The sequence below is a fragment of the Strix uralensis genome, chromosome 7 (assembly GCF_047716275.1).
Source record: "Strix uralensis isolate ZFMK-TIS-50842 chromosome 7, bStrUra1, whole genome shotgun sequence".
In the NCBI taxonomy this organism is placed as follows: domain Eukaryota; kingdom Metazoa; phylum Chordata; class Aves; order Strigiformes; family Strigidae; genus Strix; species Strix uralensis.
In genome coordinates, this window is record NC_133978.1 from 5291939 (window position 1) to 5307758 (window position 15820).

Sequence of the window (15820 nt, forward strand, 5' to 3'; positions counted from 1 at the left end):
AGGTGGAGGCTGGGAGGGAAGTGTCTGGGTAGTCTCTGAAAAGCTGTGCTCTGCTCCTCCTGGTGTTTCTGGGTGTTTTGTGTTGCTCTTGGGGATGAGCGGTTTAAGGAATAAGAGAGAAAAGAATAAAGTTATTTTTAATGTGAGGATGCATCTAAGCCATGTCCAGCATGATTGCTTTTGTGGGTCCACTTGATAACCTGAGGTTTTGAAAACTGTGCTGTGATTTAACCAATGAGGTGACCAGCCCTGACCATGTCCCGTGCTGATGTTCCTGCCATATCCTCTGCACCTCACTGCCTTGTCGCAGCCTCAGACTTTGCTGAGGCTTGAAAGATCTCCCCACTTCTTCATCAGGTTGTTCCTTGGGGATTTAGAGGCAAAAATAGCTGATTTCATTTCTTCAGTAGTCCGAAGCTTCAGTAGCACAAAGCTGTTCATCGTGCCAGGAGCAGGTATTTAAAGCCATGGTATGCAGTTCCTCCAGAGTATCAACTTGGCATCGGTGCCTGCTTGCTTTCAGGCCACCTCTTCAAAAGCAACTCCTCCAGCCTTCATTTAAAATCAGGAGAGCAGGTGCCAGAGTGTGAATCCATGTGCTGTGCTTTGGTGGCAGGGTTTGTAATGTCTCGGCCTTGTAAACAAGGGATGGTAATGTTATTCCCTAAGTACATCTCATACGGGGATTGTTTAGCTTATCCCTATTTTGGGGCTATATTAGCAGAGGTATGATTAGTTGGGTCTGTGCTGGCTGATGGCATTCCTGGTGCAACAGCATCATGCTGAGAGGGGTACCCTGCCCTTCTCACCCGGGCCCTGCTTTTTGCCAAAATGAGTCACCTGAACATCTTCAAGGTCATGCCTGGAGGTTGAGGGTGACTGATGCCCGTGCTCACATGCCTCATTTGGAGTTTCAAGTCAGCTGAAGGAGAACTTGGGCATATCTGGGGTGCAGAGCGTGCACCTTAGCTTTGGGGTGTTTTTGCCTTTGCTTTCCAGGGGCTTGTCTAGGGTGAAGTCGATGGAGAGAGAAACTTAGGTGGGCTTAGAAACCTGAGCTCACCTAAGACTGTCAGGCAGTAGGTCCCTGCCAGACATTGGCAATAAACTTCTGATGGTGATGACAAGGAGGTGAGTGAAGGTGAGAAACAGCAAAAGAAGAGAGGGAAAACCCCAACTTATTTGTAATTGTTGTGAGTTTTGTTTAAGTTTATAACCTATAAGCCAGGGATGTTAAGGAAACAAAGTTGGGCAAATAATCCATTTTCTCAGCTGTGAATGAGGGCAAAGCCAAGGGAAGAGGAGAACTGAAGTGACCCAAGTGAAAAGAATAGACTTAACCCCATTCTTCCAGCAAGGTTCAGAGGGATTAAGCTGGATTTGTGCCTGTTTCCCACCACGCAGATGCTGCCCTGAGCTGAAGGGTTTTGGCCTAAAGTGAATGAAGGGAATTCCAAAGCATTGCTCCTTCATTTCATCCAGATGTGTCAGTCAATGCAGCCAGTGAACTGAGTCCTCTGGGAAAACCCTTTTCTTTAGGAACCCTGCTAGATGAGGAAACGGCGCGACATGAACACAAACATCCAAGCTGATGCACTGAGATCCCAGCCTGGATTAAAGAAAAGCAAAGCTGAAACAAAACAGCCCAGAAGCTGAATGATTCAAAGAGCTTTATTGCCACACATGAGCCCACTATGTTTAAATCACAGGTTGGAGGGCATGTTGCTGACCAGGACAGGCGAAGAAACACACCAGCGATGTGGCTACAAAGCTGCATCTGATGGTTTGAATCCTTCCTCTTGCTTCAGGAGCTTGGCTGCATTGCTCTCGCAGCACAGCCGCTAACATGGGATGCTCCTGTAGCAGAGTTTTGCCTCTGCAAGGAAATTAGCTGGAGAACTCTGAAGCAAGTAACTTGGAAAAACACTTTTCAGGGCTGTCTTTTCCCTATCACCTGCATGGAAACCCTCAGCCTTGCTGAGGGAAGTACTGGGAGCAGATCTGTCCATCCTTTCCTCAGGGCAGGATCTAAAACTTTTAATCTGATGTCAAAAAATTACAACTTCAGTAAAGCTACTAGTTCTGCGATGCTTTAGAACTTCCCCCACCATGTAGCCAGAGGCAATGATTACTTGCCTCTCTCTCCATCCTCAAGAGGCTGATGATACTATCGATCCATTTCATGCTAATATTCCCTTTCCACTTCACAAATAACTGCTGTGTGGGTCTTCGTGGTTAGCATAGTTGCAGCAAATTCAGAGCGTTATTCCTCAGTCTGTGTTTGGCGTTGAAGGATGTTCTTTTGTTGTTCCAGAGCTGAGCATCAGCATCTGGTCCAACACAAGGTGCTGCTTCCCTTTACAAACCTTTCTGTTTCTCTCCCACTTGCCCCTTTTCCTCTCCTTTCCAGGCAGGTTGGCTCCTGATGCTCCATGCTCAGGTACCTACTTTTAGGACCAGTGGCTTATTTACCATGTACCTTGGCCCTCTTGTGTAATTTTTCCTGCCTTTCTTTGCCTCTGATCTTCCCAGGTGGAAAAAACCTTACTGTCAGAAGAAGGTGTGAAAAAAACAACTGTGCTGTGCAGAGTAAGATAAGCATCTTCTGCTTATAGTAGAGGGCAGGCTCTGTCCTCAGGGTGCCTAATCCTCAATGCAGGCAGGTGGCATCAAGCGTGAGGGTGAGACAAAGCTGCTCTGCAGGTGGGTGCAGCAAGTAGTGCTAAGTAGGGAGTTTTCAGGTCAAAGCAGGTAAAGCTAGAGTGCTGTGTGTTGATAAACCCATCTTTCATAGCATGCATGCTAACGGAGATGAGTTTGGAGCATGTGACATATATGCCATTCCTTATACTGTCGCACTGGGATGCTGCATGAACTGGGAGACTTGATGCTTTTCTTCCTGTTTCTTCCTCCTTTGGGTTGCTAGGTTTCATGTCTTTATTATATGTCTTAATTAGTTTGCTTTAGCTTCTCTGCTGGGTTTTCCAGCTCTAGCGGTTCAAGGGCAAGTCAGTTAAGTCTTCATATATTGTATTTAAAAAAAAGATATTCCCCACACGTTCTTTTGTCCCAGGTTTGTAACTGCTCTTTCTGCCTGTGAGCACAGCAGAGGTGGTGGGAGACAGCAAACTGGGGTGCTAGCTGTTGTGGGAGAGAGGTATCCACATTGCTGGAGTCCCTCCAGCGGAACCATGTCACGACAGGACTCGACAGAAACGCTTCATGCTGGAGTTTGCTTCTTTTAGCATGAGGGTTTCGGCAGGAGCAAAGCCTGACGAGGAGACCTGAGCTGAACTGATATTGATCCTCCCTTTGCTAATAAAGCCATCTGTGGGAAGACAGGAAAATATTTTTTGAATCAGTACAGCTGTATGGATTTTGCTTTCGCTTGTGTTGAGAGTGATACCTGCTCCCAGGCTGCTGCAGAGGCTCTCGCAGGAGTTTCTTTTTTGATGGATCTTTGGGACCTACAAATCCCAGACTTCAAAGAGAGATTTTTTTTTCCTCCTACTTTTCTGACGACAAATTACTTGCTCCACCTATGTCAGAAGCGAGGCACTCTGTGCTGTGAAAGGCGCTTTTACCTTTTCTACCAGAACAGGGGATAAACAAGCAGTAAAATAAATAAATAAGGTGGTAAAACAGGCAGGTTTCTATCTGCCTGGCTAAAATGGTAGCACAAGAGATAGAGGAAAGGAAGGTGATCCTCTTTACAGGAATACATGTGCTAGGTCAGAGGGCCTTTTGAAGACTCAAGATGGTAGTTGAGTGCGTGTGAGAGAAAAGAAGGAGTTAGCGAGAAGTCGTGGCAGTGAGTTGATGTGAAAGCAAGTCCCAGTCTCTTCTTGGCCAGCTGGGCTGGCTACTGGGTCCTCCTCTGAGGTGGTTCAGGACAGCTCAAGAGAGAGGGAGGAACAGATACTGGCATGGAGAGGAACGTTTGAATAGATAAGCATCCACAGATTGCATGTATATATTTGCAGTATGCTGTATAAATGAATGCAATACCTAATGATTCGTGGCTATTATTTGAAGGGCCCCACTGTTACAGATTTATTTGTCATTTCTTGTAATAACACCGATGATAATGAATTCATTTGTATTAATGCGGGTGTCGTGGACTTCCGTTGATATTCCTCATTAATTAATGTACCATTAAAAGAAAGTGTCACCCAATTAATATCAAGTAGAAGCAATACTGCCAGTGTCCTGTCATTAGGGTTTCATTTGTAATGCATTGTATTAACGCTCTGCCTTAATGGAAGTCATTTGCAATGCGGAGCATCACCCGATGGGCTGCCTCGGGGGTGCCAGTTTGTGCCTCTTGCGGCAAGGGTTACCCAGACATAGCGATGGGGACAGGCTCCTGTTAAGAGTAACCCTCGTTACTGCCTGGGCTCAGGCACGGCAGCCTGCTGGCACAGGCAGCTGCTGGAGGTCAGTGTGCTGCTTCCAGACATCCTTCATTCCAGACTTAAAGGCTGGTGCATTAACTTAACCCACCTTCTTGACCTCTCCCTGGGCTTAGAAAGCAAAAGTTAGTGGCGACTGCAAATAAAATGGGACATAAAAAATAGGATCTGTCCAGTTTATGGTATCACCCCCGAGCAGAAATCAAAAAAGGGATTTCTCCTCTCCCCCTACAACGTATGTTGGCTGGTAGCAGTAAATCACGCTGGTGATTTGACTTTGCTACTGAATTTTAATATTGAGGGGAGGGATAGTGGAAAATCTCACTGGCTGCTGTGGATCGGGGCTGCCTTTGCCTCCCTGGACAAAAGCTGCCTCTGCAAGTGCTGAGAGCTGAAACAGGAGTGGAGACCTTGACTGTGACCACCTGGATCCACCCGGTCCATGCCCACCATCTCCAGCAAGATTACAGCCGAAGGGGTGCTGGGCCATCTGCAATGCATGCCCTTGCTCCGAATGCCTTCTTCCAGCAGGAAAATCACACCAGCAGGATCGAAGCGGTGCTGTTGAAGCCAGGAGCTCTCTGACTGACAGGTTTTCACATTCTCGGCATTTGCCTCTGACTTTCAAATGTCTTGTTAGACCATCTTGGGTTCCCATCTGCTGTATCCGAAATCAGGACTGACATAATAGCAGCCCAGGAGGGCAGTATGGGCTGCCTCCCAGACCTTTCTCCAGCCCTGTCCCGCTCCTCAAAGGCTGGAGATGGATAATGGACAGAAATGGGAGAGAAACGTGGCTTCTCCAACGGGATTTGGCTGTGGGAGCTGAGTTAGTGAAGGTGGTGGTTGTTTCACTGCTCTTTTTCTTCTGTCCTCTCCTAGGGCAGTAGGAAACAGTCTATTTTACAGGGTGATCCCCATTCCTAGGAGAAATATATTTTTTTGGTTCAGCTATAGGACTTAGCATTTACACATAAAAATATATGTATTGGTTCAAGCCAGTTGTTAACAATTTGCTCAATGTCGATAGTCTGCACCCTTTGTTTACCATCTCCCAATCTCTATGCTTTCACTCTTCCAGGTAAAAACATCAAATAATGGGCAAATACCTGCAGATTCCCAGCAGGAATCCATTAAAAATATGCTTGCCTGATAATATTCCTTGTTTACAATTGTATTTTGAGGGATACATGCTAGCTGTCTGTGTTGGTTTTGAATTATTCTTTGTTAATCTCACAGAGCACCAAGTCATCTGGTTTAGAAAAGATGATGTATGTGACTTTGAGTCTGTCGCTGTTTGCAACCAAGATTGTTCTCTGGTAGAAAGACGAGAGAGAGAGAATAGAGCAGGATCTATTGTCTGTCAGTATTGTGAGAGGTGTTAATGCTGCTACTTCCCTTTAATTCCCTATTAGCCAAGAGCTACGCTGAGAGTTTAGTTATTTCACTTGAAGTTGATGTAGCTGAGAGGTCTGAAGTCACTCCCATTGAAGAAATCCTGACAGCATGATGGTTGCTCTGCTCACTCCACCGCTGCTCCTCGGTGTTTGCAGGGCTGCTGAAAACCATCAGGGATGGTTCAGTGAGCGCCTTGGCCGTCACCTTTAACACTCTTCGGCAGGAGTTATCAGACCTGCTGACTGAGATGTGTCTTGCTGGAAGAAGCTGAAAACATAAAGGTAGACTACTTTGTCCCTCCTAGAGCTCTCCCCACCTCTTCTCTGAAGAAGGACTGATCAGCCCCACCCGAGTTTTTCTGATCTCTCAGACTGTGTTTCTGTGCTGACAACTTGATTCTCCTGTAGCTGTATGTTTGTAGCAGTCCACGTCAGTGACTTTCTGATTGCTGGAAAGGTTTCCACAAAGATTCCCTTGCACAGAGTATGTAAGCCCGCTGGCATTATCTTTGTTCCTCTTCATTACTTCTCGTGGAGCTGTGAGAAGCCGTTCATGGTCTCTAGAGATCCGGGGCAGCAAACGCAAACTCAGGGCACAGTGTAATAGCTTGAGCCACTTCGAAATAGGGGATGTCAAGGGAAATGAGCTTCAACAGACAAAGCTGGCTGTCTGCTTAAATAACCTGTGACAGCGCAGGTGGGATGGCTTCTTGAAAGCTGGTGTGGAACTTGCTTTCTTCTCTTTGTTCTGTTTCTTCTGGTGCTTCACCCACCTGGCTGTTTTCTGCCTACTTGTTGGCACACACGGTGGATGAGTGGGTGTGCAGGGCAGGGCTGGCTGGGGATGGGGAGAGACTGAGCACCGAGATGAAGGCAAGGTTCAGAGGAAAGGAAGAGAGAAGCAGTCCCCTGGCTCTGGTGGTTTGACTGGGGATGGAGGTCATGGTGCAGCCCCTGTGCAAGCCCAGGCCTTGTGCTTGCTGCAGTCTAGGGCAAGCAGCTCCTTTTGCCCCTGAAGCTGCAAATTAAAGCTCTGCTCTGTGGTGCTTTTCCCCTCCTCGTTTTCTCTTTTGAATATAACTCCATTCTGGATGAGTGCTTGAGCCGCGCGGCCACTCTGCTGCTCCTGGGAGCAGAGAGCAGGGGGGTGACAGGTCCCACTTATCATGTCACTGCCTGGAAGGGACAGTGGCCAGGGCCAGTTGGGGAGTTATAAATAAGAGGAGGAATGTTGTGGGTTTCATTATTAGTATTTCCTTCCTCTCCTATCTGCCCTCTCCTGCCTCTCCCAGGCTTGCCTCTCAAGACCTGCGCTGCAGAAGTGGTGGGTGCCACGAGGAGAGGTGGTGGAGCTGCCCTGCACCCAGCTTTCAGGGTCACCGTGCCATAAATCAGACATCTGAGCCCCATGCTGGCAAGGACAGAGTTATCTTAGGTGGGAAATGGGGCAGCTCTGGGCTGGAAAAATCAAGTAGCTTTATCCTGTGGTATACCAGAGCATCCTCTCCCCTTTGTGGCTGATTGCCCTCTGCCTGCTGAATGCTGTTGTCCTTCCAGTGTGGCAAATTCCCCCGTGGGCTTGCTGGTTGTGATGTCCCTTTCTTCAACGTCGTGCATTGGGTTGGGCTGTATCTGCCATGAATAAGCACTCTCAGCTCCAAGTGTGGTTATCGAGTTGCTAATTCAGTCTCCAGCTCCTATAATGCATCTATTCCAGCTGTGTTTATGGTGTTTTCAAAAGCCCCTCAATTGAATTATAGCTCTGCGGTGGCCGTTTGCCAGTGTCACCCAATAATGAGGGAGGTCACTTAATAGAGATAGCAACAAGAGATACATATTAACGAGAGCTGATTGAAAGGTGGAGTGAATTTCAACAAAAAAAATTTTAAAAAAAGGGAAATTATCAGGTTTTTAAATCAAACTTTGAAATTGGAAATTGCTTGGCTCGGACTAGCAGTAATGCAATTAATAAATGTAATTAAAAGTGTAATAAAGAATACAGGAATTGAAAGTCTGCGCACATCCGTGCAAGCATTTAGAGCTGGCAAACGAGCAAGGGACCCAGTCTGGCAGTCGGGCCGCTTCTGAGATAGAGCCTGGGGGGGGGAAACCAAAAGTTGGGACTGGTTTTTCCTCTCGGCAGAGTCTGGAAGAGAGAGGCTGTCACTTGTCCTGGTTCTGCTTTTGCAGCTATCTCCTGCAGCAAATGAGACCCAGACAGGAATAGGTGACTTAAATCTGTCCTGGGCAAGCCAGGGACAAGGGAGTCAGGATTTCAGCTGTAGCAGAAGAGCACTTGGGTTCAGTGTCAGCTCTGTTACACTGCACCTCTGAGATGCCCTGCCTCAAACAAGAGACATCGGACCCTCCTTCCTGCCCTGCGATGAGATGGGATTGGTGGGAACACCTTTGACTCAAGCAGAGGGATGTCTGAGCAGGCTTTTAGCAGAGCACAGAGCTCCTTTTATCTGCCCTCTTGCGTGGTGGCAAGAGGCAGGGAGAGGGAAGAGAGGCGCCAGGAACAGCAGCAGGGAATTATTTAAGAGTAATAGGTTGACCTGCGATATAACAGGAGCGTGAAGCAGCGAAGCATCTCCTGATGGGAGCGGTCAGCTCCTGCCTTGATGCAGAGGCAGCGCAGGGGAGGGAAAAAAGCAGGACCCGAAATAGGGCTGGCGCGACTGTTTCAATGCTGACGTGAAGATCACGGCGCAGGCAGCTCAGTAGGCTGCCTGCTGCTTGAGCCCTCGTGCCCATCACTGTATGCCCCCTAGTCCGTTTGCATTGCCTCCTCTCATCTCATCGACCTTCAGACAGCTGTTCAGCCAGATTGCCTGCCGTTTTTCCACATTATTTGTATTGGTACAGCATGTGCGCATCTGCATCCTAATCATTTCTACCAGCTTCTGTTGGGGCACTGCTGGGTGACTTTGCCCTGGGAGGTCAGATGGAGGTCCTCTACTTGGCCAGCCACTGGAGATGGGGAGCAGGCTTGGAGGGACCATCCCCAAATCAACCCGAATAAACATTTCGAGTGCTCAACCTGTCTGTGGGTTGGACAAGTGGATGCATTTAAGGGAGGGGTGTATCTCAAACTAACTTCCAGATCTCCTCTGCTTCATCTCCCACCTTTACTTCTACCTGACTCTGACCCTGTTGTAAAAAAGTCAGCACCACCTATTCCCCCTCTCAGCCCTTTGCCCGCAGGGTGCCTCGTGTCAGGCCACTTGGACGAGACTGATAGATCAAGGCATGTTCGAGGTGTTGGCGACCTGTGGCCCGTGAAATGGTTTTGCTATGGTGGAAAGCTCTCAAAGGCACCGTGCAAATCTGCTCCGTTAGCAGGGTGAATGGCTGTCTGACAGCCAGAGGGTTTTGTGCTCTCTCAGAGCAGGCGCCGTGGGCCTGGTGAAATGGCACAAATGTTGGCTTTTCTGCAAACAGCCTTTTTGTTTTAGCCCTGTGTGAAAGAAGAGCTCATTCACATAGCTTTACATCTGGCTTAAAAACTGTCCACCTGAAAGTTTTCCTTGATTTGGGAGTCTTATTCCTCAGGAGCTCCTTACCCAGCTTGTCTCTGGTCCTCATTGTGCTGGTGTGCTCCTGCCGATGCTTTGGTCCCCGGTGCTTCTCCGATGCCAGCCCTCACCCCAGTGGAGCTGGCTCTGCAGCCCTTGGGGACCATTTGGTGACAGACAGGAGGAGATTGTGCTCTGACATTTTTAGGGAGTCCTGCCCAGTACCCCTCGTGTTCAGCTGCGCCCATGTAATCTGTCTGGTAGGGCACATTGTGCCTCTGGAGGCTGCATCTCCTCCGGGTTGTAATCCGCCTTGTATTGCCGCCTTGCATTGGAGCAGCATCCGTCAGAAATTTTATTACTGATGTATTTTATAGCAGGATTCATAATAAGACATTGAAGACTATGGGTGTGGCCAGAGAGTGAGGTGTAAATATTTGAAAAAGACCCTTTTCTGATAACCTTTCCTTCAGTGTTAGCTGCCCTTTTGCAGACAATATGGCATAATGCTTTGGTTTCCTAGCTGTCACTGTGTCAGGGTTAACACAGGACACGTATGTGCCTCGTCACTCGTGCTGGAGGGTTGCACAGGAGGTGACAGCCCATGCCAGGGAAGGTGTTTGGTGCAGTGGGCCAAGGTCCAAACCCAGGAGAGTTTTTGGATGGAAACACAACTTCTTGCTGGTAACTCGAACACATGTATTGCCTTGTCGTAATGTTGTGTTGGCAGAGAGAGGTAAGATCTTGTTCTCTCCTTTGTCTCCGCCTTGTGCAGCAACATCCTTTTGTGTTTGGACAGGGATTTTACAGTTGTTCATTCCTTACTTTAATCCAAGTCTATCCTTGCTATTGGTGATGCACTGAAATGGAGTGCCTCTTGCACCTCACTGCTTTTGGTTTAGTGTTCCTGGTGCTTTGAGTAGCCACGTGTAACACACCATTACCATTCAGTATTCCAGCAAACAGGACCCCCAGAGCTTTTTCCTATAAGACTTTTACAACAGTTTGAACCTTTCTTATTCGTTTATTGCAAAATGACAGATGGCCTCCCCACCTTGCACCCCAGCATCCCCAGCCCACACAGCTCAGCAGTATTGCAGCCCTTTAACTCCCTGAGCTGCTTGAGGGGGGCCTGGGTGCTGGACCCATTCCTGCTGAGCTGTCAAATGAAGGATGGGGTGCTGGAGACAGGTCGGGAGTGGATCCCACTCCCATTTGCCCTTCTCCTCCTCCGCAGGAGGCATCTGTCCGCATGTTTATTTTTATCTCACATCTGCTGGTATCGTAACAAAGATTTAATGGTACGACACAGTTTTGTCACCAGTTCTTTTTTCTGTAGTGAGTGAAGCTTCATCTCTGGCTGCTGGAGAGAGTCAAAAGCTTTAAAAGATGACAAAATTTGGCAACTCGTGTAGAAAACTCACCTGTTTGCCACAAGCACCTGTAGGCTGTCGTCTGTCTGCATTTCTTTTTTTCTGGACAGAAAATAGAGAATTTACTGATTTTGCCTGTCAGTGAACTAAACTTAAGCACAATTAATCTTTGCTAATGAAGCACAGCCATGAGGGACTTGCAGAAGAGCCCTATAAATGGGCCAAATGCTGAAAATGTAGAAACATGGTCCATCTTGAGCTGGCCTGGCGCAGGGCTTACCAATCGCATCTCCCTGGGACGTGCTCTCTGCCTGTTATTTACCATCAAACACAAGCCCTAGCCAGTTCTGTTTATACAGATGTTTTGCTCCATTGTTTAGATGATGGGCCGCATCTTTTGAGAAATAAAGACGTCAGCCTCCTGCTGAGGAATATCTTGAGCCTGTTTGACCCAAAAATGGCAAGAGGATTTTAAAGACATACTTACGCTTTTTAAAGCAGATGGTCTGAAATTCTTCTGAGTCCTGAATGTGTCTTGCCTGGGCATAAACACTGAAAATGAGACCTCTTTTCCTGGAGGACTGTTGATATGGGATATCTGCATCCCACATCTGGTTTTGCCTTGCCAGAGGTTTGGGGGGTTTTCTTGCCTGAATTTGAGCTAGGGAAAAAGGTGCGTTACCCAGAGCACTGGGTAGGTCTGTATCCTTTGACCTGTGTGCTTTTGGGAATAAGAGCATGAATTTGGTAGTGAAATTTTCCGACTGACCTGTGCACTTTAGGCAGTATCGGAGATTTTTCCCTCTGCGACCATGCTGTTCTTCTTCGAGCTCCTGTAATGCTCCTCCTATTGCCTGGGAGCCCTTCTGCTCCCCTCCTAAATTCACCCGTGCTGTGCTTTGCTCATGCACCCACTGTCATGCTTGCAGGTGCCCACTGCTCCCTGCTGAGGTTCTATCCTGGGGTCCCTCCCAGCCCCTTGGATGCTTTGGTGTAGATGCCGGTGACTGTTTCCCAGGCCCAGCCAGATCTTTGTCCAGAGCAGATACCCTGCTTGTGTGACTTTTGCTACCCTGGCCAATAATGGGACATGGTCAGCAAAGCTGTAAAATAAGGATAAAAATACAGTAATTGCCAAGTCAGAGCTCAGGCAGTATCTGCAAGGGCTGGAGCTGACAACACCAAAGCTGGTGACCTCTGTATCCCTCCAGGCAGCTTCTCCTTCGGAAGGACAAGGAGATGAACTCTCTTCAAAGCCTGCTTTTGGGCTATTGTATGAAATACAATGCGGGGAAATCAAGCTCTCCTCTTTCACAGCCGGCCTGGTGCAGCCCCATAATCACGGGTGACCAGAGCGGATTTGCATGTTAAAAGGAGTGGCTAGGGGCACTTAAAAAGAAGAGGAAACATATTCATCGTGTTCAGATTTATCCTTATGAATATTATTACTCTTGGGGACAATGTACCCCAGACCTCATCGTGCAACCCTGCATCTACTCTTTTGCTGTCTCTCCCCTCCTCCCTCTATTAATGGTTAATTTGTAATGCTCTTTGTCCTGACATTGATATCCTGGTGGCTCTCGGGGAGGAATCTGAGAAGGCAGTTGTTGGAGCATGTGGACCACGGTGGTAGAAGCAGTGCTCTGGCAGCAGTGAGGGGAGGGCTGCAGGATGCTCTGGGGCAGCTCCCAGCTGATGATGGCTTGGGGGAGGCAGGTAGCCTAAAGAGACATGGGTAGATGCTCTGGTACTGTCTAAGGAGGTGTCTTGGGAGTGCTAGGAAAGCAAACACCCACCACAGCTCCCCACAAAGGACTTCACCTCAACGTGCCTTCCAGGCTGACAAAGTCTTGGTTCCTGAGCAGTCTAAACGCACAAGCCAGGATTAACGTGCTGTGTGCGTGGCACAAAGTTAAGGGCTTACATGGCAGCAGGGCAGATCTGGGTTAAGCGTGCCAGAAAATGAGCAGTTGTAAGGCAAAGGGTAGCAAACTGCTGGGGAAAATGGGCTCGGGAGGATGTGGTGTCTCCAACACTAGAAGGCTTTAAGGATGGGAATGATTTAGGTGTAGCGCGGGGACAGGTTTCTCTTTTGAGGTCCCTTCTAGCTATATCTTTTATGCTTTTATGACTGCTGATCACAAAAAAACTTGAAGGTGCTTTAAAAAATAATCCTCAGGCCATGCCCTGTGAGGCTTTCTTTAGCAGCTTGATTTAGAGGGGAGAAAAAAAGAAAGCGAATGAAAAATTTAGGTGGGAACTGCAACCTCTCGCACCTCGGCAGAAGTGATACTGAAGTAAAGACTGTGGAGTTCTGCTGGAGCCCGAGGCGAGCTTAGATGTCAGAGCATCCCTGCAATGTCCTGTGACTGGATGCAAGGGCAGGGAGGCATGAGGGGCATGCGCGATGCATGTGTGGGGCTCGGACTTGTGCATGTAAGTTGTGGGACGTGCCCTGGGTTCCCTGCTCTGTCAGACTAAGCTCGCAGCAAATCGTGCCACCTGCCTCAAAGGCAAGTTTCTGCTGGCCTGAGTCTTGCTAGGGAAATTCAGATGTTTTGGGTTTTTTTCTGGTGCCATCACCCGGTATTAAACTGGTGAAATCACATCTCTAAGCATGGAGCTCTGGTTTCTCGTGCTTTCCAGTGGAGGTGGTGGCCTGGGACAGCCTTGCTGAAGCCCTGGCTGTAGTTCACTGCAAGCTTTGTGGTTCCAAAAAACCTTAAAAGGGCTCAGTGTGTTGCTCAGCTTTGTCCAAGGATTTATAGGAAGAGCTCCACTTGGAAGCAGTGGCCCATCTACTAAGCTCTGCCTCTCCTCAAGTCTCCTTTCCACCTTCTCAGCACTTCATGATACTTTTCTATGAACTGAGGATGAATAACTTAATACGAATGAAGTTCACAATAAAACGCAGAGGCTTGGGAAGAGGCTGGCAGAAATAATCCGTATTATCCCAACTGGCCATAACCAGCCGCTGTCACATCTCGCTTCTGACCTTTGCTGTCTCCCTTTCAAGATTTAGCTCTTCGTCAACCCTTAAGGTGGCTGTGAACGTGTTACAAACATATGGACTTGCCTAAGCAGTCATGATCTGTGCATACCTGCAGTCTGGATCCCCAGCAAAGCCTTTTTGCTTGCGGTCTGTGCTTCTGCCTTTAGAGAGACAAGAATATGCATTTAAGATTTGCATAGGAACATGCAGCTGTTCCACCAAAAATGGATAATTGTTCTCCCTGCTGTGAAGTTAAACAATAAGAAGTGCCAAACTGCATTTGCCATTGCTGATTTTGTGCACTCAGCTGCATATTTTATGCATGTAGATTAGTTCCAGATTTATGACGATTTAACTGTTAATGCCGGCATTAATCGGGCCAGGTTGTAGTTGCTGTGGAAACTATAACTTTGAATTTTACGTAAAGTTCTGTGTTGCATTTAATGCATGGTCTTTTTGAGGGTCTCTTACATTTAATGCCTTGTGGTGAAAATGGAGAGGGAATCAGCTTTGAAAATAAAAGTGCCTTTAGGCAGAAAACAAGTTTCAGCAAAGAGAGTAATTTTTCTGGAAAGTTGTGATGTCTGGGAAAATAAGGGTTTATGATAGAGTGCCATCTTGACCACAGCTGTATAACTATTATTATAAGTGTGTAACAACTATTATAGCTACTGCAATACTGTAATAAAGAAAACAGCTGTATAACTTATAAATGTCCTGAAAATATAGGACTGAAGATCTTGGGACTCTAGATATTCCTTCTGGTGGGCAAAGGAAATTGCTGATGTGTGTTTGATGGGAAAATAGGCTGATGCACAATTTTACCAGTATATTATTTTTTTTTATTTCCAGAATACCCCAGTGGGCACACCGATTTTCATAGTGAACGCCACGGATCCAGACCAGGGGGCAGGAGGCAGCGTGCTTTACTCCTTCCAGCCTCCTTCCGATTTCTTTGCCATTGACAGTGGCCGTGGCATTGTGACAGTGATACGGGAGCTGGACTATGAAGTGACTCAGGCATACCAGCTCCAGGTCAACGCAACGGTGAGTCTTATCCGGTCTGCTGGAGAGGAGGACACATATTCTGGAGGGACTGCAATGGGGAAGGAGCTGCTGCTTGCTTATTTTATTGCCCTAGTCTGGCATCTTCTCAGGCACATCCAGCATTTTCCACTTAGAAAAGCGTTATAGCAATGTGGTGCCTGGGTAGTTTCAAATCATGAAGCACAGCTGCACCTCTCCAACAGCGTCTCGCACATGTCAGGGGCTTCTGCATAAAGGCGACCAGCTCCCTTGATGAAGAAAGCCAGTACAGGGCATACAGACCATTAAATCCTGTGGTCTCATTCCTTGTGCACCATGGCTTATTACAGGCTATTGCCTGTATTCAATCCCCTGAGCCTCACTCAGCACAAGCTGAGTTCAGATATCAAGAGTTAAAATTTTGGTGGACAGAGGAGAAAGCAAGGTCCTAGTTACAGTCAATACCACTGTACTGGGAGGGGACCCCTAGGAGATGTATGTCCAGGTGGCCACCATGGCAAATTTATGCCCCACCTGAATGGGAAACTTCTTTCCTGGTGTCAAATCTAGCAAGAGCTTGATAGGGAACATGTGAATGAGGAGCACCTCACAAGCAGGCGCTCTGCACGATGCCTTCTTTCCCATCTCAGATGCAACAGAGGAAGGTGAGATTCAGCCCTACAATACATCTGATCAACTCTGCATTCAGGAGAGGGGGAGAAAAACCCTTCCTGCCCCTTCCAGGCAGCCGGTTAGAGCTCTTGAAGCATGTGATTTAATCAAGATCATTGCCTTGATGCAGAACCACAAATGTCATGAGGGTGGGCTGCATAGGGCTGCTTTGCTCTCCACAGCCACAGAGGCTGGGCATTCGCAGACTGCAGGGCCCCAGGCAAGCAGCTCAATCTTTCAGCCCAGTCCCTACTTGTTCAAGGCCGTGGAATTTTCCCTAGAAGCTTATTTTTTCTGAAACATACCTCATCTTATTTTAAATAATCCAGTGATAAGAAGCCCTCACCATTTTTGTTGTTTCCTTATTGGTCTCTGTCACCCACACACTTTCCCAGGACATGCTATTGAACTATCTAGTGGGTTACAAAAC

The 15820-nt window shown here is 47.7% G+C and overlaps 1 protein-coding gene across 1 annotated transcript in view; it reads left to right on the forward strand.

Annotated features, from left to right (window-relative positions):
• Window positions 1–15820, forward strand: part of CDH23 (cadherin related 23) — a 215113-nt gene that overhangs the window by 82851 nt on the left and 116442 nt on the right. The window contains exon 7 of the mRNA XM_074874229.1: window positions 14545–14739. Coding sequence (XP_074730330.1) covers window positions 14545–14739 — 195 coding nt within the window. The remainder of the gene's footprint in view (window positions 1–14544; window positions 14740–15820) is intronic.